This window comes from Erpetoichthys calabaricus, chromosome 14 (assembly GCF_900747795.2).
Source record: "Erpetoichthys calabaricus chromosome 14, fErpCal1.3, whole genome shotgun sequence".
NCBI lineage: Eukaryota > Metazoa > Chordata > Cladistia > Polypteriformes > Polypteridae > Erpetoichthys > Erpetoichthys calabaricus.
The window spans coordinates 62,622,749-62,644,348 of NC_041407.2; the positions used below are offsets into that span (position 1 = coordinate 62,622,749).

Consider the following 21,600-nt stretch of genomic DNA (forward strand, 5'->3'; position numbering starts at 1 on the left):
TATCATGAAACGCCGCCCAATCGATTTGACTGCATTTAGCTGGATTTGAGCAGACAGTATGTTTCTGAACACCTCAGAAGTCATTCTGCTGCTTCTGTCCTGTGTCACATCATCAATAAACACTAGTGTCCCAGTGCCACTGGCAGCCATGCATGCCCAAGCCATCACACTGCCTCCACCGTGTTTTACAGATGATGTGGTATGCTTTGGATAATGAGCTGTTCCACGCCTTCTCCATACTTTTTTCTTGCCATCATTCTGGTAGAGGTTGATCTTGGTTTCATCTGTCCAAAGAATATTTTTCCAGAACTGTGCTGGCTTTTTTAGATGTTCTTTAGCAAAGTCCAATCTAGCCTTTCTATTCTTGAGGTTTATGAGTGGCTTGCACCTTGCAGTGCACCCTCTGTATTTATTTTCATGCAGTCTTCTCTTTATGGTAGACTTGGATATTGATACACCTACCCCCTGGAGAGTGTTGTTCACTTGGTTGGCTGTTGTGAAGGGGTTTCTCTTCACCATGGAAATGATTCTGCGATCATCCACCACTGTTGTCTTCCGTGGACGTCCAGGTCTTTTTGCGTTGCTGAGTTCACCAGTGCTTGCTTTCTTTCTCAGGATGTACCAAACTGTAGATTTTGCCACTCGTAATATTGTAGCAGTTTCTCGGATGGGTTTTTTCTGTTTTCGCAGCTTAAGGATGGCTTCTTTCACTTGCATGGAGAGCTCCTTTGACCGCATGTTGTCTGTTCACAGCAAAATCTTCCACATGCAAGCACCACACCTCAAATCAACTCCAGGTCTTTTATCTGCTTAATTGATAATGACATAACGACGGACTTGCCCACACCTGCCCATGAAATAGCCTTTGACTCAATTGTCCAATTACTTTTGAGCCCCTGAAATGAAGGGATTGTGTTCAAAAATGCTTTAGTTGCCTCACATTTTTATGCAATCGTTTTGTTCACCCCACTGAATTAAAGCTGAAAGTCTGCACTTCAACTGCATCGGAGTTGTTTCATTTAAAATTCATTGTGGTAATGTACAGAACCAAAATTAGAAAAAAGTTGTCTCTGTCCAAATATTTATGGACCTAACTGTATGTGCGCATGTCCATCTTTCTTCCGGAATTATTCTCAGCTTCATGCAAGTGTGCAATAAATAAAGAGGGTTAAAATCAATAGATACTTTACTCTTTTCTCTTAACACACTGAAGAAATGCATGTGTGTACAGGTGGGGTGTACTAGATAATGAAATCAAAATGGACTGCTCATTCAACTTTGAAATGTCAAACTTCAGATAGTTTTCCCCACACTGACACCCCAATCCTAGCCAACCATTCCTTAATGTTGATTTTTTTTCAAATTTGAGGGTAGCATACAGTGTATGTGATTGAATAAATAACTGCTGTCATATTGTTTCTACAACACAATGAAGTATACACTATATTTTAGTACATTTGTAGTTTAAAAAAAAAAAGATGAAGGTCTAACAGTCTATATTCTGAAGTACTATTTTTAATTTTTCAAAATAAAACAGTAAGTGTCAACTACTTTTCCTTTTTTCAGGTACATGCTGATCATTGATTAAAATTCTTTACTTAGTAAATATAACCTGTAATGTATAAATTAATTATATGTGATTATACAGAATAAGAGACTTTTAATGTTGCCTGCCACTTTCTATATGCAAGTATCACAGATAAATATAGCAAGGTTTTGTCATTGAATGCATGTAAGCAACATACAGTATGTGTAAGTCTGCAAACTGCATGATTTTTCAAGTGCTGTTCTAAATTTTCAACAAAGTTGCATGTATTATCATTTTGATTTTGTCACTAATTACTGCTTATTCAATTTTACAATAATCCAATGTAAGAGTGAATATAGGACAGTACTTTATACTAGCACTAGCTGTATAGTAATAAAATGGACTGCACAAACATTAGTGCTGCTTTTACAAATCCAAATTGTATATAACACAGACACAGTACACAGATACATACACTCACACAAACAGACACTTGTCTTTTTATTTAGGTGAATCAGCTGATTTTTGTCCATCTGGTAGTTATTTTCTGTTGGACGTATTCAGCATTAATGTCTGCAGTGCACTATCATTTGGTGCACTGCATTTACTTATTTCCAATAAGTTAGAGAGAAGGCTGATCTGATTCTTGCAGACGATAACAATCCAAAGTTTCACTTATTGCTATCAGGCTGCAGACTTAGGTTTCCAAGAGTGATGAGAACCAGATTTAAGAACTCATTTGTTTCTGGAACAGTAAGCATTTTGAATGCTAGTAGTTGAGTGAGGTGAATTTTGAATTATTATTATGTATGGTTAGAGTTCATTATTCTTATCTGTAAAATATGTATGTGTGTATGTACTGATTGTCAGAATGGTTGTCATATTTAGGCTTATCTTCTTGTATCTGAGTAACAATATCTTATGTTTAGTACTCTCCTGCTGCAAAAAAACACATTTCCTCTGGGATAATAAACGTCTACCTAACCTAATATGACATTCAGCACCTTTGTGATGATTAGTGTTGGGTGATGCCTTATAAAATAGTTTTCAAAAAGAAGGGAGACATTTGTTTCTGAAATAAATAAATCATTTCCACAGAATCCAATATATACATATGACAAGCTGTGCTGCACCTGCTGTAAAAGCTGGTAGTTCATGAAGATACAGTATAAATGAATTTTCTCTATAAACCTCATAACCTCTTCAGGAAACAAAATGTTCCCATCTCACAAAGTTATAATCATCATCATTACTAATTTTTGGTAATAAAACGCAGTGCAATATCAAGTGGACCCTTGCATAGTGTATTAAATACCTATACCATGAAAGAGAGCTGAATAAAACAGGTGAAAGAAAATTTAAAATGAAGAGTAATGAAGAGATTACAAAATGACAGTATTAAAAGCACTAATAATAAACATGCATAAATAAGGACTATATGGTAAAGGAATGAATACTGAAATATCTTCTTACCCAAAAGTGCTACCAAAAGCAGGATTACCATTAGGTATTTTGCATCCTTTGTCTTATAGAAATACAGTAGAAGGCAAAAGGCAATAATTTCCAGTAGCTGTAATTTAAAAGATAAAATTACATTATGTAGCTCAATAAATAGCACATTAAGACTTCTGTATGAAGTTTATCATATGACCCAATTTCTGATTCCTGTTTAGTCAATGTACGTAGGTCACAGACCTAATGACTGGCACCCAGTGCTGTGAAAACTTATTCACCTCACCACATTGTAGCATATTTTTCACAATGAATGTTATGATGTTGTCAATCAAACCTAAAATTTGATAAATTTGATAGACCAAGAATGAACAAATAACAGAAAATTGGTACATACCTCATGTCAACAATAAAGCAAATTACACAATGATGATGCATTGAGTAAAAAGCAATTGTGGTTTTACTAGCGGTAGTACCAATAACTGTAACTCGATGTTTCCAGCAGTTATTGATCGTTATCATAGGTGGACTTTTGAGTATGAAAAGCTTGTAGATACTACATTTCAACGGCTTTAATCTTAAAGTTTGATTGTCATTTCTTTTCCTTCAGTAATTCTGATGTAGATTTATTTCAGATCATTTAGCTGTATAACAGCTGTATGTCTACTTCAGGTTTATGGATGAATGGTCTAACACTCTCCTGAATAATCTTTTCATACAAACAGAATTATGCTTGGCGGATTGCATGAGCCCTTCCTGTAAAATGCAGCCTTAAATATTTCTCCTACCATAATCAGTCCATTTATTGCTAAATTATTCCACTTTCAAGTCATTGTTCCACAGAAGATTCTTCCAGAACTCACTGTGAATATTCATATACTTTTCTGACAAACCTAAAGTCAGCACGCAAGTTCTTCTTATTGAGCAGTGGACTACATCTTAAAACTCTGACATGATGTAATTTTTGCTCCAATAGTGACATAATGAATATCAGAGCTGATACAATAGACATTTGCAAATCCCTAACTGCTGTTTAAGGGTTTTTTCTAACTTGACCGAAAATTGTTAAAACTTACTCCAGAACAGTATTTAGCTAGACAATGACTTCTGGGAAGACTGACTTTAGTCTCAAACCACCCACTTGGACAATAAAGCTGATTCGCTGACACCCCCAGAGCCACATAAATCACTTGGTGACTCTTTCCTGACTGTCACATATCAATAGCTTTCATTTATTGTGGAGATTTTCATCATGACATGATCTACCTTTAGAACATACAGTATATGCTGACAACTTCACTTTGATGGGTACAGCCAAGGAATGTTAATTAGGTTATTTTTCTGATCAGGGATGGTCTATGCCAAATGGTCTATGGTCTATGTTAACCAAAGTATTCAAACAACTAACCTTAATTATCTTTTTAACTGGGTTGAGTTCACTAGAAATGCTTTTCTGCACTATAAGATTGTATATTTGTGAAAGTAGCACATTTAATATTAACTTTCTTTTCCTCAGTTTCTCTATCTACCACTACAAAAACCATACCAAGATCTGACCAAATGCACTGAGAAAAAAAAATGGAAAAAACAAAATCAGACAAGGAGCCAATGTTGTTTCATGGCACCACAGTCCTCTGATTGTCTTGATATAAAATGGATTCTTACCAGAAACAGAAGGACTGGCCAGCCAATAACATGCTTGATAATGTTTTCTGCTGAAAGCTTTTCATGGGTGTTTGGACCAAATGTAACAAATAAGTAGGTTCCAATGATTGTCAAAGCGCAGCCAAAAAAAGAAAATATATAACGTCCTGCAAAAGACAACAAAAGTTACAGATAAACTAAAAGCAGTCATAATTAGACCAGTTCAAACAAATATAAACCAGGAAAGGAAAACTATCTTCTGAATGTATTGGCCTTGTTTCCATACATTCAGCACAGATCAAAGTAGGATAGACTAGTGGGAGAAATATAAAAACGCAACAAATACTAAACCAATATGCTAGTCTGTTACGACTATACTTTGGAGAGAGATAACTCTGATGATGAGAAGAGGGATTTGTGTGGTGACTTTAATCATCTCCATACTAATTTTGAAAAAGCATCAAATGAAAACTGACAGCACTTGGAAAGCAGAACTTCAGAAAACACATCTGTAGAATTTTGAGAATATACTGTATTTTCAAAATGTTCCGACTTAACTTGAAATATATAAACAGCAGGGCTAATAATATTTCATTAACATTCCAACTATTTCTGTAAACCAGAATGTCTTAACTTTTACATACTTTATTTTTTGTTTGTCTGACAACATGACAAGACAAGGTGTCATTTTTCCTTACATTTTTTAATTTTGGGTCCTGGTTTCTATAGTGGTTACCAGGGTCATGCCCCCATGGAGGTCATGTCCAACAAGTCAGCCCCATAATAGTATAAATAGCATCCAGGTGATTCATTTGCTGTCTGATTTTGTGGATACCTTCTAAAACTTTGTTGTGTCTAATTTCTGCTTTTTGACCTAGTTTTGTTTTCTTTTTAGAATTGCGGGTTTTGCCTTTCCCTTTAGTTTAGCTTACAGATCTCTTCTTCTCCTGGTTTTGATCTTTGCCTGCACTTCGACTTCTGTTCCCGTTTAGCTACTTTTAACCTGTCTGCTCATTTATTTCCCAGAAGGCAGAACATTGTTGGTTGGCATAACCAGTTCAGATTAATGATGTGCTGTTTGATATTTACCACTGCAATGTTTTTAACTGGTGGAACATCAGGTGACTGTCATAACACAGAAATGACTAGAAAACTGCATCAACTCAAAGAATATACTAATTAACATGCAAAAGGCCATATTTTAGAAATGTGAACTTTAATATTAGAGAAAAATGGGCAAAGCAAAATCAAAGTCTTAAATCAAGACAAGGTCAACATCATAAAGTCAAGAAGCCCAACTGTCAAAACACAAAAGCTTGAGTCAAAAATCATCTGAAGCCAAAATCCTATCTGTCTATTAATCTTGTCCTTACATGGCAATCTTGTACCATTTGGAAGATGATGACACAATGAAGCAACTTCCAGGAGTGACATGCTAGCAATGAAGCTCTGTTACTAACAACATATCTCTCAAAAATTACAGCACCCACAAAAAACAAAACAGTGTTGCTTAATGAAAAAAACTGTAATGAGAAAAAGCATCAACTACACCAAAATTAACTCAAAAGCACAAAATAAGAACATAAATGAATTCAAGACATTCAAATCCTTAAACAATCCAGAAAATTGAAAAATAAATGAAACTCTTGAGTATGAAATAAAATTTAAAAAATAACAAATTCATAACAGATTCACATAAAAGAAGTTGGCTGGTCTCAGAACAGTGAAATCCACTAGTGGATGACTTAGAAGCAAGCAACTCTAAACATTCTGCATCCTTTGGTGTCAAAAAATGGAGGGATGGGACATCAGTCAAGGAGATGCAAGATTAGTTGTAAGGCACTCCAAGAACAATACAGATATACACCAGTCTATGAGATGCTTGATGGACTGATTTTCTTCCTGCAATTTATAGCAATTGTAACTAGACTTTAATAAGGTCCAATGTAAATAATGACACTAACTCTACTGTCTTCAACAGACTGTTGGAGGTTTTCGTCTGTGAGTAGTTCTGTGAGTAGTGCAGTAAGTGTATTAAATGAAACTCTTCATGAACTCCGTCTTTAATCCTTAGCTGATGACTCTCCATAGTAATAACTATCCATCCATCATCCAACCCGCTATATCCTAACTACAGGGTCACAGGGGTCTGCTGGAGCCAATCCCAGCCAACACAGGGCGCAAGGCAGGAAACAAACCCCAGGCAGGGTACCAGCCCACCACAGGGCACACACACACACACCAAGCACACACTAGGGATTTAGGATTTATGATCACCAATGCACCTAACCTGTATGTCTTTGGACTGTGGGAGGAAACCAGAGCACCCGGAAGAAACCCACGCAGACACGGGAAGAACATGCAAACGTCATGCAGGGAGGACCCGGGAAGTGAACCTGGGTCTCCTAACTGCAAGGCAGCAGCGCTACCCACTGCGCCACCGTGCCGCCCGTTAGTAATAACTATATACAATAAATTAAGTTAAAAAAGTTCTAATATCTTTGTGGTTAATTTGAATTTGAGAGTTTATTATGTATCACTTCTCATTATGCAGAGGCCATAATACATTTTATATTTTTTTTCAACTTATGTTTAGAGTTAAATCAATACAAAGTAGATAATTAAGTTACCTGCCTAGATAAGTGCTAGACTGGGTTGAAATCTTCTGATGATTGGGGGGCACATGGTAGCCAGTGTTCAACTTTCTATTTTAGATTCAGGTATGTTTTAAACATTAACACTAGAATTACCAGAGCCTACGAAAAAACTCGTAGATCCGTCCCACCTTAAAACGCTTCGCAGTTCTCTGTCAGCGTCTTTTGTCCTTTAAATGTGTTGATAAGCAGCAAACAGCAAGCAGCCTGCTATCACATCCCCCCACCGGCACACAGTTTTCTCAGCTCAAGTCTGCTTGCCTACTTGTCAGTTGCTTAGAGCTGTATAGAGTGAGAAGTCATGCCAAATGACACCTTTTATAAATACTATATCGTTATTTGGAACTCTTGCATTTCATGTGTGTTCTGTGTCTACAACGATCTATGCACAGTAAACACATCGTTAAAACAGAAACGTTTTCATGTTTTAGTAATGAATGACAAAATGTAGGCATGAAGTGTATAATATGTGAAGCCTGAATTCCAAATATCTTTATACACTTTCACAAAAGATAAAAGTATAACAGAACAAATGCGCTTTTTTCTAAGGCTATTGGTTAGAGCTGCCGACTGCAACTCATAAGGTTCTGGGTTTGAGTCTTAACGTCTTCCAAAATAAACGTTTTGAGTAGTAAGCTGTTCTTATTATTAATATTATACAATAAAAGCATACATTTGATTTGCGACTGTAACAGCCGCTGTAAATGTATAGTACTTGTCAAAGTTAGTGTCTTTTTTTTAGTTTTACTATTTTTACTTTATTTACTTATCTTCCTACAGCATAAAGTCACAAGTATACTGCAGAGCTTCCTCTGTTTGATCGTCAAGGGCGTGCTCACAAATTACACGTGTAATGCCACGAAAAATACCTGCTGACACTTTAGTACGCGAGCAATGGTACGAGAATGCAGTCAGACTTTTTTGGGCACATACAACACGCTAGTGTTTAGATCTGGACGGTGTAGCGTTGACGAGCTCTGTAAGCCGTGCTGTTTCTTTGAAGGACAGGTGATTGGCAGGATGACGCTGGACTTTTGCCTTTATGCCTGGTGCAGATGCGTTGTTCTTATATGTGAGGGGACGTTTCTTGCGGGGATGGCTTCTGTCTTCTCTGATCTGAGTTCACCTCTGTTATAGCGCGTCTTTATTTGAAAACAGCAGAGTCAGATCGGGGCGATCGTGAATGCTTACTTTGACAAGCACTATAAATTTACAGCGGTTGTTACAGACGTAAATCAAATATATGTTTTTATTGTATAATATTAATAATAATAGCAGCCCTCTACTCAAAACGGCAAACTTGAGAAGCTGCCAGCATCGAACCCAGAAGCTCTTGATAGGGAGTCAGCAGTTCTTAGCATTGCACCACACAAGCTGTCGCATCAACCACTTACCGCAACCTGCTTTCTTTTTTCTTCAGTTATATTCTTGAATAAAAGCGCACTTGTTCTGTGATACTTGTACTTTTTGTGAAAGTGTTTATTTGATATTTGGAATTCAGGCTTCACACCAGTCATTCTCAGTCACACACACTACTCACATCCACGTCCAGTTTTCCCAGTCTTGTTCACGCACAAGTTCTGACACGGTTTTATATAAAATCATCAGATTCAAATGTTAACAGTTCCCACACACGACTGCTGACTTCCAATCAAGAGCTTCTGGGTTCGATGCTGGCAGCTTCTCAAGTTTACCGTTTTGAGTAGAGAGCTGCTGTTATTGTTAATATTATACAATAAAAACATATATTTGATTTACGTCTGTAACAACCGCTGTAAATTTATAGTGCTTGTCAAAGTTAGCGTTCACGCTCGCCCCAATCTGACACTGCTATTTTCAAATAAAGACACGCTATCCGCAAGAAGCCATCCCCACAAGAAACGTCCCCTCACATATAAGAACAACGCAGCTGCACCAGGCGTAAAGACAAAAGTCCGGTGTCATCCTGCCAGTCACCTGTCCTTCAAAGGAACAGCACGGCTTACAGAGCTTGCCAACGCTACACCGTCCAGATCTAAACACTAGCGTGGTGTATGTGCCCAAAAAAGTCTAACTGCATTCTCGTACCATTGCTCGCGTACTAAAGTGTCAGCAGGTATTTTTCGTGGCATTACACGTGTAATTTGTGAGCATGCCCTTGACGATCAAACAGAGGAAGCTCAACAGTTCACTTGTGACTTTGTGCTGTAGGAAGATAAGTAAATAAATCAGCTCGCATGTTATTTATTTGGATCAAATAAAGACGTGCTATAGCTATTTATCTATCCCCTTAGCTGTTTTTATATATATTATATAATAACAGTTATAAAGACACTTGTTCATGTTAATTGCAGTCTCAATTGTTAAAAACAGTATTTTAAAAGGAGCATCTGACATGAAAATACAACGATCAGACTGACTGACAGTGCATACCACTTTATATGGTTAAAAAGAAAAACACTAACACTTTCTTTCCAGCAGGGAATCGAACTCGGGTCTCTAATGCGCAACAGGCCTGCTGCGCACTGATTGGCTGAGCACTCTGTGTCAACTATCCGCGACTTAGTATGTATCGTGATCGTGATTTAGAGAGAATAAAAGTGAAAAAAAAACGGAAACTTTTACAAGTCCTATAAATGTACACAGTGTGTTACAGACGCAAACCAAGTGTATGTGTGTACTGTATAATATTAACAACAAGAGCAGCTCATTAGGCCTACTGAAAACAGCAAATATATGAGGAAGTCGGGATCGAACCAGGGACTCTTGATTATACCGGGAACGTTTGATTACAAGTCAGCAAATCTTACCACTACTCTACGGAAACTGGTGTTTTTTTTTTAACCTTTTGTGAAAGTGTTTACTTGATCTTTGGACTTCAGGTTTCATATATTATATAGTTTATGCCTACATTTTGTCATTTACTACTAAAATATGAAAAAAGTTTCTGTTTTAAAAATGTGTTTACACAGATTACTGTAGAAACGGAACACACAAGAAATGCGTGTGTTCCAAATAACGATCTATTATTTCCACTCTAAAACTCCAGCAGTTCAGTCACTCCCAGATAATCAAACAAGGCATGAGCTGGGAAAACTTAGTGAACGTTCTGCGATGGTGCAGGATGGAATAGCCGGCTGCTTGCTGGCTCGTCTTAATCGGCACATTTAGAAGACAAAAGAGAGGTGAGAACGGTTTTAAAGTGGGCCGGATCTACGAGTTTTTCGTAGACTCTGGTAATTCTAGTGTTAAAAAATTTTAATCTGGAATATCCAAACACCTGTGATCTAAAGGACATCTCTCATTTTATTCTGAAATGTTCAACAAGCAACCATGTATTTCATTTAATTTGTAAAAAAAAAAAAAAACTCACAATCTTTTTGATCACATTTACAGTATATCAATTGCATATGATAATTTTTTCCCAATTATATACAATAAAAGCATTAAACACAGATTGACAACAGATTAAAAGTTCAAGTAACCGTAACTATGGAAAAACAGTTTTTATTATTAATTGTTTCAGAGAGAAAAGAAGCATTCCTTCATTTTCTGAACATGAATCCCTAAATATTGGATTTTTGGGAACAAGTGATTCAGTTATTGGAACCAAAGCCAGATTGGGTGTCTGTCCATTACTAGGCACCCTTTCACATACCCCTAGATTCACCCACAATATGCCAAGTAAGTCATACCAGGTCATTTCAGTCTCATATTTGACCTATGAAACCTGACCAGGGCCTGAAATACAGGCAAACGTATTCAAACATTAGACAGAAAACAAGGCACCCAAGCACTAAACAAAGATCAAAGTACTGTATGATAATGCTTCTCTTGTGCCACAATGATAATGTACCAGGGGTGTGTCACAGAAAAATAGATATATATATCATACTTACTTAAAAATTCATTTGGTTTCCACTTTTCTCTTATAAATATAAATCCTAAGATAGAAGTAGCTGTGAAAACAAGTGAGAAAAATAAATAAATTAAAAAAAATTAAGTATAAGAAAAATATGGACAAATTAAATTCTAATTGCTTTATTTATCAATAGCCCATTTTAATCAGAAACTGGAATTATCAATTAATATTTCTTGACTGCATGGATTATTGTCTTGGTAAATGAAAGAGCACTCTGCCTACTAATGTCTACTACTCATGTCTACAAAGCATAATTCATAAAATGTATGACATGTAAAATCAAACACTTCATTCACTTATATGACAGCACGTAATTCAAATATATTTTGAAATTTGACTGATGCAAGTGTTTATTGCAGCCGAAGAAACCGAAAACCGAAGAGCAAGACAAGGCTAAAATGAAGACTGAGGAATTCTTGCTGAAGCTGGAACCACAAATGTGCTCCCTGGTTATATAAAATCTACTTAGATATAGTTGTACTTCATTCTTGATCAAAGAGTACTTAATGGCACTATTTTGAACCTTCTTCAAAAAACAAATGCTTTGAAAATATTTAAAACAACAACTTAAGACTAGTTCAGTTCCTTCAAATTTATCTGTAAAAATAAAAAAGAGTTTTCTTGTTTTTCAGAATAAATCTGTACTAGATTCATTCACTAAATCTAAATTCACAAGTTCATTAATAATATTACTTTAACATAGTGGAGCACTGTAAAATGATTATTTAAAGATAAACAGGATCTAAATTGTCTCTCCACAGACTATGCATTAATATAAACCCGAGTTGTAACCAAGGTATGTTTTAAATGCACTAAAATCCCTTTACAAAAGCATGAAGACATTTCAGCAGCAGTGTAGCCCTGATCAGTGTTAAAAGAGGAGGCAGTTAATGCTCGTGTCATTTCTGCCTATATTGTTAAAATAGTTTTTTTATGGAGATGATTAATTATATGTACAGTAAACAGATGTTTTCTCAAAACATTCACAAAATAGGTAATATAAAGAATAGCTTACTAATATAGAGAAAACTGATTAATTAATGTTAGTGTAGTTTGGCTGGTTAAAATTTCTCCACTATAGTCACCACAGTTTCTATATTATCAAAATGAAACAGAATTTTAGGAGTTTTAGTTTTCAAAGTTTATGCAGCAGACAAATTACTACTATTTATTTAAAAATGAATATAAGGCAATAATTTGTGAGTGAGAATTTCACTATACTCTACACCCGTGACAATAATGACTCTATAAACCTATAACAACACAATACATACTGTACTTTAAAGTAAATTGGTCTAAGCTGGTTTGAGAATGTTATGTTTATTACTTGCAAAATGAATGAAAGAATCAGCAAGATAAATAATAAGAGCAGTCACGAATGCTGACCCATAAACACAGGATACAAGTCGTCATAGATTCTTTACTAACATCTTCTGGTAAAAGCCCTGTGAAGCTCTGACTTGGCCACCTGACTAGGGGGCTGTTGGACTTTAGAACATTAGAAACTTTTTGATGGAAAGAGGCCATTCTGTCCAACAAAGGTCAACATACTATCCAGCTAATTTCTTAAAAAATAACATCAAGTTAATTTCTGAAGGTCCCTGCATTCTTTGGATTCATAAAAGGCCTGGTGAAGACTGCTGTTAAAAAGTATACATCACCAAAACCCTGGAAATCAAGGTTTGTGGTATGACAGTAGATCCCAGAGGGTCATCACTAAATATAACATGACTAATTAATTGTGTGTGCATATGGTAATCGTTCCTCGTCGTCATCTTTGCTGGCATGAGATTTACCAGCATGATAAGCCCTTTTAAAACATTACAGCTTGGACAAAGCCCCTCATTTGAATCCTGCCAAGTGCCTGTATATATGTGTAACTGCTAGAAATTGTCTGGATTCTACCTTTTGTACAGGCACAAATACTGTATGGAATAACTGGCCAGGAAAATCAAACAGATGTGAAATGACTTCTCATATTCCATACTCTGTAAATTCTCTCCATCTTTAAAATCACCTATTTAAATCTATTATTTAATAGCTTGGACTTGCTTTATAGTTTAGATATCACATTCTTTAAAATGCAAAGCATGTGTGCAATTTATGAACTGACTGATAAAACCAAATTCACTGAAAAAAAAAAGAAAAAAATTGGTTGATATTGCATGTCTACCGTTTTGATTGATACTGCATGCCTGCAGTTTATCTGGCTAATAGAAATTCCTATTTATTAAAAAGCTTTATCCTAATAGGATAATACATAATGTTTTACTATTAGTGTTAAGATAATAGTATATTATATATATATATATATATATATATATATATATATATATATATATATATATATATATATATATATATATATATATATATAGTGTCCATATACAGTAATCCCTCGCTACTTCGCGGTTCACTTTTCGCGGATTCACGACTTCGCGGATTTTTAAATACAAGTGATTGCCCGCCTATCGCGGAAGTTATGTTCCAGACCCATCAGCAACAGGAGAAAATCCGTGATATAGAAAGACCATATAAATAAACATTTTTTTAGTTTAAGCCTTAAAATACCCATCCCACATGCTTTAAACACATGTAAACTTATAAAACACACTTTGTTAACACATATGATATGTGGATGTCGGGCTAAGGATATGAGTAACATCTCACTATTATAAAACATTTTAACTTCACGCAAGACAAGACAGTGAGACAGGAAAATTGGTGATGTACACCTAAAAGCCTGATTGTACAGGCTTTTAAATTATTGACACGCAGAGCGACAAGCAGCACAAAGCCAGCACAAAGTCCACTTCTCCTTAGCGTTCATTCAGCTCCCCACCCCCTTGACAATGCGAAGTGGCAGGAGCCTATTGCGCTTCCGGGGAGGGGGGGGGGGGGGGGTTTGAGCGAAGGTGCGTTCAGCTCTCACACACCCACACACACACTCCTCGAGCAGAGCGACAAGCAGGCATTTTGGCAGAAGCAGCACAAAGTCCATTTCTGCTCAGCGTGAGTTCAGCTGCCCCCCTTCACAAAGCGAGTGCAGACACATTGACGTCTGATCGCTGCGTGCAGGCAGTGTGCAGTGTTGGTCTGAGGTGTTTAAGAATGTAGAAAGTGTTTAAGAGCATAGGAAGTGTTTATAAGAGTGTGGGAAAGGTTAACAAGAGAGTGAGAAAGGTTTATAAGAGTGTGGGAAGGGTTTATAAAGCCTTAAAATATGTATAAATAATAAAATAAATATAGGTCGCTACTTCGCGGATTTCACCTATCGCGGGGGGGCTCTGGAACGTAACCCCCGCGATAGGTGAGGGATTACTGTATATACAAATGGTAGACCTAAAAAGACCATACATTTCCTAATGATTTAAATCAACTTTGTATTTTAAAATAAGGACTGTTCATCATAATATGCATTCCACCCTTCATTAAATGAAACAAAGTAATAGTTTTCAGTTATAAATTAGTTTTAAAAAAATGTGTTTGAATTTTGTTTCAAAGCACATAAAACACCAAGTACTCAGTGATTTACAAAACATGTCCATTCCATTAGATCTAGTAGACTAATGGTATCTTGAATCAATGGGATAGAACTGCAGTGCTTTAGATGTAAAATTGAGGAGAGGTGTTGTCATCATCCTTGGAATGAAATGGTATATTAAGAAAAAGTGCATAGTAGCCTTGACAAAAATAATGGAGTGCAAGTCAACTATTTGGCATACATGGATGTATATATAGGTATTTGGTGTCAAATAGATACAAGTTTCCAGCATGCAAGTCTATGAAGCCGGCTGGAATGACTATAGTAAAGGAAGAAAATCAACATTTTTCTTAAAAATAAGACAGGAATTATAATGTAAAATTCAACAGTTACATACAAAAATACAAACACAATACAATACCTATTGTGGAAACGGCACTGAGTGGTGTAATCAAGGACAAGGGTGCAAAGGCATAGGAACTGAAAACTCCTAGTTCTCCAGCCAACATCAGGAAGAGTCCACACCACCAGGTTTTGGTACAATAATAAGCTCGTGAGTCCTTTGAGCCAGCTAACCTGACATGGCTGTATTTCTGAAGGAAAAAACACAAAAACTAATTTACTTTACTAGTAGGTATATATATATATATATATGTTTAAGTTACTTAGAAATATCAGGGCCTAGCTTGACTGTTAACCTACTATGCTCATAGTAATAAACTGGACAACTATATTAGATTAAAATCTTTGGAAGTTCAAATATTCACACAGCTGGCATCTCCCCTTTCATTTTAATAACTGCTTTTTCCTGTCAGGATAGTATGGAGTTGAAATCTATCCAAGCAGCAGAGTGTACAATGCTGAAACCAGGCCAACTTAAGTTTGATAAATAATCTAGCGATATGTCTTTGGACTGTGCCCTGGAAACTAAAATAACACAAGGAGAACAGAAAAGAATGCAGAGGGAGGGGGGATTCTGGAGTTTATCGATACTGTGGTAATATGTACAAGACTCTGTTTACAAAGACAGGAAGCTGGTGATTTTAAACTGGTAATACTTCCTTTGACTAGGTGTGAACCCAGAAAATGGCCATTAAATTGGCAGAAAGAGATAGAAAGAGAAGACATTTCTACAAGGACAAATGTTGTTAGTTAGTACAGACTATTACAATATGGTTTAAAACCTCTGTCACTAAAGAAGGGTATACATCTCCAATGTAAGCTGACACTGGATCTCTTCAACAAAGGCATGGGAAAATAGATTGTATGTGTTAATGCAGATGGAATAGAGGATGAGTACAGAGAACATGAAATGTTTATTTGTTGAAATTTTGTTAATAAGTGCAGATGAAGAAAAGCAGTACAGAAGGGGCACAAAGCTACGAAATAAACTGAACTGCAAAATGTGAAATAAACAGAAATGTTAATTGAACAAGAAAAAATAAATAAATAAAAAAAAAAATATATACAGTGACTTTGAATTGCTTGAAACATGCTGAAGAGACCATTATGCTTGATAGTAATGGAGCCAAGAATATATTCCCCCAATATCTCACCATCATTGCAAAGGAAGCAAGAGTAACATTTTTTTATTCTTGAATCTACCAGAAGAAAGACAACGACTCTCTCCACATATCATCTTTTACCATCAGTTGTATAACAAGCCAACCTATTTGGCATATTTAATATAACATACCTCATGGTTAGTTCAACAACATGTCCAATATCCAATAACATTCTTTGCCATTACTTAAGACTCCCTTCACATTATTGTATATATGTTCTTCGGATACTCATTTGTATATATTTCATTGTAGATGATATAACTTAAGACATAATTTTAATATAACTCTGCCCTTGAATGCTATATTTTCATTAATATACTTTAATACAAAATCTTGAATTTATTAGTGCTCATTACACTATCATCAGAAATGGGTTACCAAACAAAAAAAAGTTGGCACTGGAAAAGCACAGGGCCCACAAGTCCCTAAAAGCAAAAATCCCATACAACCTAGGAATCTTGCAGTGTTTTAACTGGACACTAAAGGGGAGACAACCCATCTCTTTGCTGAAGGTGCAAGAGGCCTCAGAGGGTTGGCATTAGAACAGAATATATCTTAGACAACAGAGAGGAGAACATGTTCTCAGGATGAAATAAATGAGACCAGGTTGCACTTTTTCAAAACATTTTTAAGCAACCAGTAATGAAAAAAAGCATATGCAATCAGATTATAAACAATTAAGAAGTCAATATAAAATTAAATCCAGCTCTGTAAAGATGGCCATCAGGAGCTTCAGTAAGGACAAAGCCTGGTAATCTAGGGAAAGAGGCACAATACATACAGCAGACCATGCAGGAGGACCATTAAAAATATGAACACTATAAAGAGAGAACAATCAGAAATCAAGGACCAAGACATTCAGACTACAGCTTTTTCTTCTCTTTTTCTGAGGTAGCCCAAAATCTCTTGAAGGAGCATTTGGTATAGTGATCATGCTTATTACCCCTTGATATGCTAGTGCTACTGTATTGCTGTGACAACTTGAATTATTACTGCCAGTGTGTATTATTTTTTCGATGGGCCTTACCCCTGTCCAGTGCTACATTTTCCATGAATGAAACTATGTTATGGACATGTCTATCCATTACAAGTTGTTCTTTCAAATTCTTAACAATAAATACATTGGTGTATGGACAGCGTAGTGGCACAGAAGCAGTGCTGCTACCTCACAGTGAGGAGGCTAGGGTTCCAAAAACACATGGGTTAGGTGAATTGGCTATGCTAAATTGGCCCTAGTGTGTGTTTGGTGTGTGTGTGTGTGTGCATTTGTTCTGTGATGTACAAAGCCCTGCCCAGGGTTTTTTCCTACCTTGCTAGATAGTGAATCACCTTTACTGTATATGGGTAGTGATGTGAAAAGGTAAGTTTACCCGATGTAAAGGTTTGTCTTTTAAACATTTTGTATAAAAAAGGTATTTGATCAATATTTCACTAATATCTAATTATAAAATACTGTTTGGCCATCATAATAGATTTCATATTCAACAAAAACCAAAAACTGCCTATGATTAAAAGACTGTAAAACTTGCTAGTGAAAGTATTATGGTTTGGAACTGCTTTTCTGTCTCAAATTGTGTCTAACTTGGCATTATAGAGTTTATTTAAGAATTCCACATTGTGGCAGGGAGTAATTAAGAAGAATGCGAGGCTATCTGTCAAAAAGGTGAAGAATTACAAGTGGCTCTTTCAACAAGAAATCAATCTAAAATACTTATGCAGTTCCACTAAATAATGGCTCAAAAAGAAGAGATGCCGTGTTATGAAATTGCCCAGATCTCAACCCCATTGAAAGAATGTGGTATTGAAGTGGAAAGTACCTGAAAGAAAGCCCTCAAACATCATACAATTGACAAAAAGAGTTCTGCAAGGAAGATTGGGAAGTCAGTGTAGGAAACTGGCAGACAATTACAAGAAACACCTAGAAGTTATTTCTGCAAAATGGGGCAACACTGGAGCTTGAAACGTTTTTCTACATTCATGACATTTTTGTAGAGCAAACGATTGCTCAAGGACTAATTTTCTTTGTTTTTTTTTAATATAAAAACAATCAATTTTGTTGAAATGAAGTTCAAGCATCAAACAATAAAAATATGATAAAGAAAACACACATTTTCATAGGGTGTACTTACAAAATAGCGGTGTCAAATAAAAACAGGAGAATTCTTACAGATTCACTCATTTTTACATTTTAAAATGGATTTGGAAGGATCTGTAAGAACTGTGTTTTCATTATGACATTATAAAAGTAACTCAAAAAATAAAATCTGTATTTAATTTTAAAGGCATTTTTTAACTGCTATGAAAAGAAATGAATGTCTAAGAATAGTAAATGGTTGAACATTAAGTTAGTTAAATACTCTGTAGTGGATCAAGTGCTGCAACTGTTCAAGGGTGGCTTACCTGCACACTGAGAGAAACACTGATGAGAAGATTTCCAAATATAGCCAGCAAAGTTCCAATTAGATTATCCTGAAATGATGAAGAAAATGGTGGTAAAAACATTATACAGAACAATACATGGACAGGCAAATGTACTGATAGAGAGCCAATGTATAAAGAGTTTAAATTTAAGCTACACCTTTATGTAAATGAAAATGTGTCAGTGTAGAGACATACTTGGGCCTGATTGCTAAAGAATACACATCAATAACTATACAGTATAGGCCATGTGTCAAGTAAAAATCACTGCAATTTGTAATAAATAGCCAGTGAATTTTAATCAGCTAACCAGAAAACACTGTTTTGGACAGTAGAGTACTTCTGGACTCTGGCCAACCAGAAAGCAAATACTATAGTGCAGGGGTCCTTAAACTTTGTTCTAGGGGCCAAAGTAGTTGCATGTTTTATTTCCAAACAACTTCTTAATTAGAAACATTACTCTCTATTAAATTACTAAGTTCAGTACTTTTAATGTGAATTTTTTTTTTACAACTGTGGGATACATTTATTTTCTGTGGAAATTCATGATGGGATCACCACTGTTTAAGTAAATATATAGTCTATGATGTTTAACTTCTACAGAGGCTTTAATCCTTTATCTTCAAAATAAATGGTTTCTCAAACCATTTTCCATTACTTAAATTAAAAATGGGATGTCTCTTTTACCTTTTGCAACTCTTGATGAATATAATTTATGGAGATTCTTGAAAATTATCAAGATTTGAGTTTATTTATAAGAAACATGCCTTCTAACAGGCCCCATGATGGATTAGTGCCCTGCCCAAGATAGTTCCTACCTTGAGCTTATGTCTGTTGGACTGGCTGTGGCTATTCATGATTCAGAATTGGACTGGATTAAGCAGGTTTGAGAATATTAGGTTAAGTCTCCTTAGCACAATACATATGCTAAGATGTATACACCTTTTTGAAAAGTGATTGAGTCTTTCTCAGCCTAATAGGTCGGTGCAGCTGTTAATAATGCCTTAAAGGTGTTAATGCCTTTCTGCAAGAAAAATGTAATAAACTTACAGACGAAATATACATTCATCAAACACAACAATAAATTCAGTCCATTTCCCTAAATGCTTTACATTACAAAATTATATTATCTGAAATCTTTGTTAATATTTATGCAAAACCTTATAGTATGTAACACTGCAACATGTTTTTTCTTCTTTACAGCACTTAAATTAATGTGTGCACTGAAATAAAATGCAAGATATTTTTGGTCATTGGTGTTGGTGAAGTCACACGTCATGATTTTTAAGTCATGTTGCATTATTTTTGTGTATTCTTAATGATCAGGTTTATTTTAGATTTATTTTCATTTACATTTTTGTCTTTTAGTTGCATCTATAGCTAAGTTTCCATCCAGTTTTTTGCAACGTTTTGTTATCAACAAACAGAATATACGTAAAAAAAATGTGCGAAATTTGCTGTCTCCAGCCTGTTTCCATCAAACTGGCTTTTTATCGATAAAATGGTGTGCGTGATGACGTCATCCCCCCCCAAAACGAACTGTCGCATAACTTTTGTTGTATCGCGAAAAAACTCTGCCCTTGAGCCGTTTCCATACATAATTTTGTGTATGTCGCAAATTATCTACCTTTTGTTTTCCACGTTACACCCCCTCCACTAAACAAAGAAACAAAGAAATGGAGAGATTATTCAGACAGTTTTTTGAAATTTGCCAGCTTACTGTTATTTCAGTTTCACAAATAATTGGAATTGTACATAATATCCGAAGACGACAGCTGAATGAAGCAGTTGCTTGTCTGATAGCCCTAGAGCTCGAAGAAAGTACCCCAGTGCGACGAAACCCACGGGTATGGGAGAGACGACGGAATAAGACCTTTTGGGAGGAGGTGGTGGAGAGACACTTAACAGAAAATCTCTGGCTGCAACATTTTATAATGACACGGTCGACGTTTGAGATGTTGTGTGGATTCATCAGTCCTGATGTTGCGCCCATCACAGGTTGCCACCGACCACCGGTTCCAACCCGCCCTTTACAAGCTGGCAACCTGCGCCGAGTATAGAGTAGTTGGAGAAACTTTCGGGGTTAGTAAAACTACCATCCATCGATGTGTATATGCTGTGTGCACTGCTATTAAAGAAAAATTAATGCGGCGTTATATCAGACTTCCGACTGTAGCGGAGGCCAATGAAATTGCATACCGCAATCCTTGGTGCATCTTGTGCCACAGATTTACGGTGCGCTGGATGGCACGCATGTGCCTATTCTTCCCCCGACGGAAGGCTACCGCGATTACATTAATCGCAAAGGGTGGCCATCTATTGTTCTCCAGGCCCTTGTTGATGACAGGTGCATGATACGAGACATTTGCGTTGGCACTCCTGGAAGTGCCCATGATGCAGCTGTGTTTGCAGCATCGGATCTGTACAGGTGAGCCTACCTTTCAACATCCCTTCTCAGTGCGATAACAACTGAATTAACCTGCTTCCCTTAAGGTTTTTAATTAAAACTGAAATTTGAATTAATACAAAATAACGACGTTTAATCAAAAAATAACTCTCTTCATCAGACCATGAGAACCGCTCTGCCATTCTCGTTTTGATTGCACGTGATGAAAATGTGACACATTTATTTGCGCTAAAGCCCTTTTTTCCGACAAAAAGTGTTTCCAATGTAGTTTTTGCGACATCTGAAGTATCGATATGGAATTTGTGTGCTAAAGTTAAACGGAAAAATATTATGTCGACATGTACAACATTTTATCGATAATTAGCATTTCCATCAGCTATATCGGTAAAAAAATTTGAAGCGCTAAATATTTTTTCGCAAAAACTCCTTGGATGGAAACCTGGCTTATGATAGATGCAGTCGTCTTGGTTTTCAATACTGTATGTCACCCAGTGTGGTAGCTGTGGATGCTTTCCTGTAGTATAGCTGTTTGGTCATTCACTAGATG

At 36.1% G+C, this 21,600-nt stretch overlaps 1 protein-coding gene across 1 annotated transcript in view; it reads right to left on the bottom strand.

Annotated features, from left to right (window-relative positions):
- The window catches only part of nipal3 (NIPA like domain containing 3), a 63,776-nt gene that overhangs the window by 20,323 nt on the left and 21,853 nt on the right, over positions 1-21,600 (bottom strand). The window contains exons 2-6 of the mRNA XM_028819689.2: positions 18,629-18,697; positions 15,085-15,256; positions 11,157-11,216; positions 4,646-4,791; positions 3,002-3,098 (exon numbers count right to left, since the gene is read on the bottom strand). Coding sequence (XP_028675522.2) covers positions 3,002-3,098; positions 4,646-4,791; positions 11,157-11,216; positions 15,085-15,256; positions 18,629-18,697 — 544 coding nt within the window. The remainder of the gene's footprint in view (positions 1-3,001; positions 3,099-4,645; positions 4,792-11,156; positions 11,217-15,084; positions 15,257-18,628; positions 18,698-21,600) is intronic.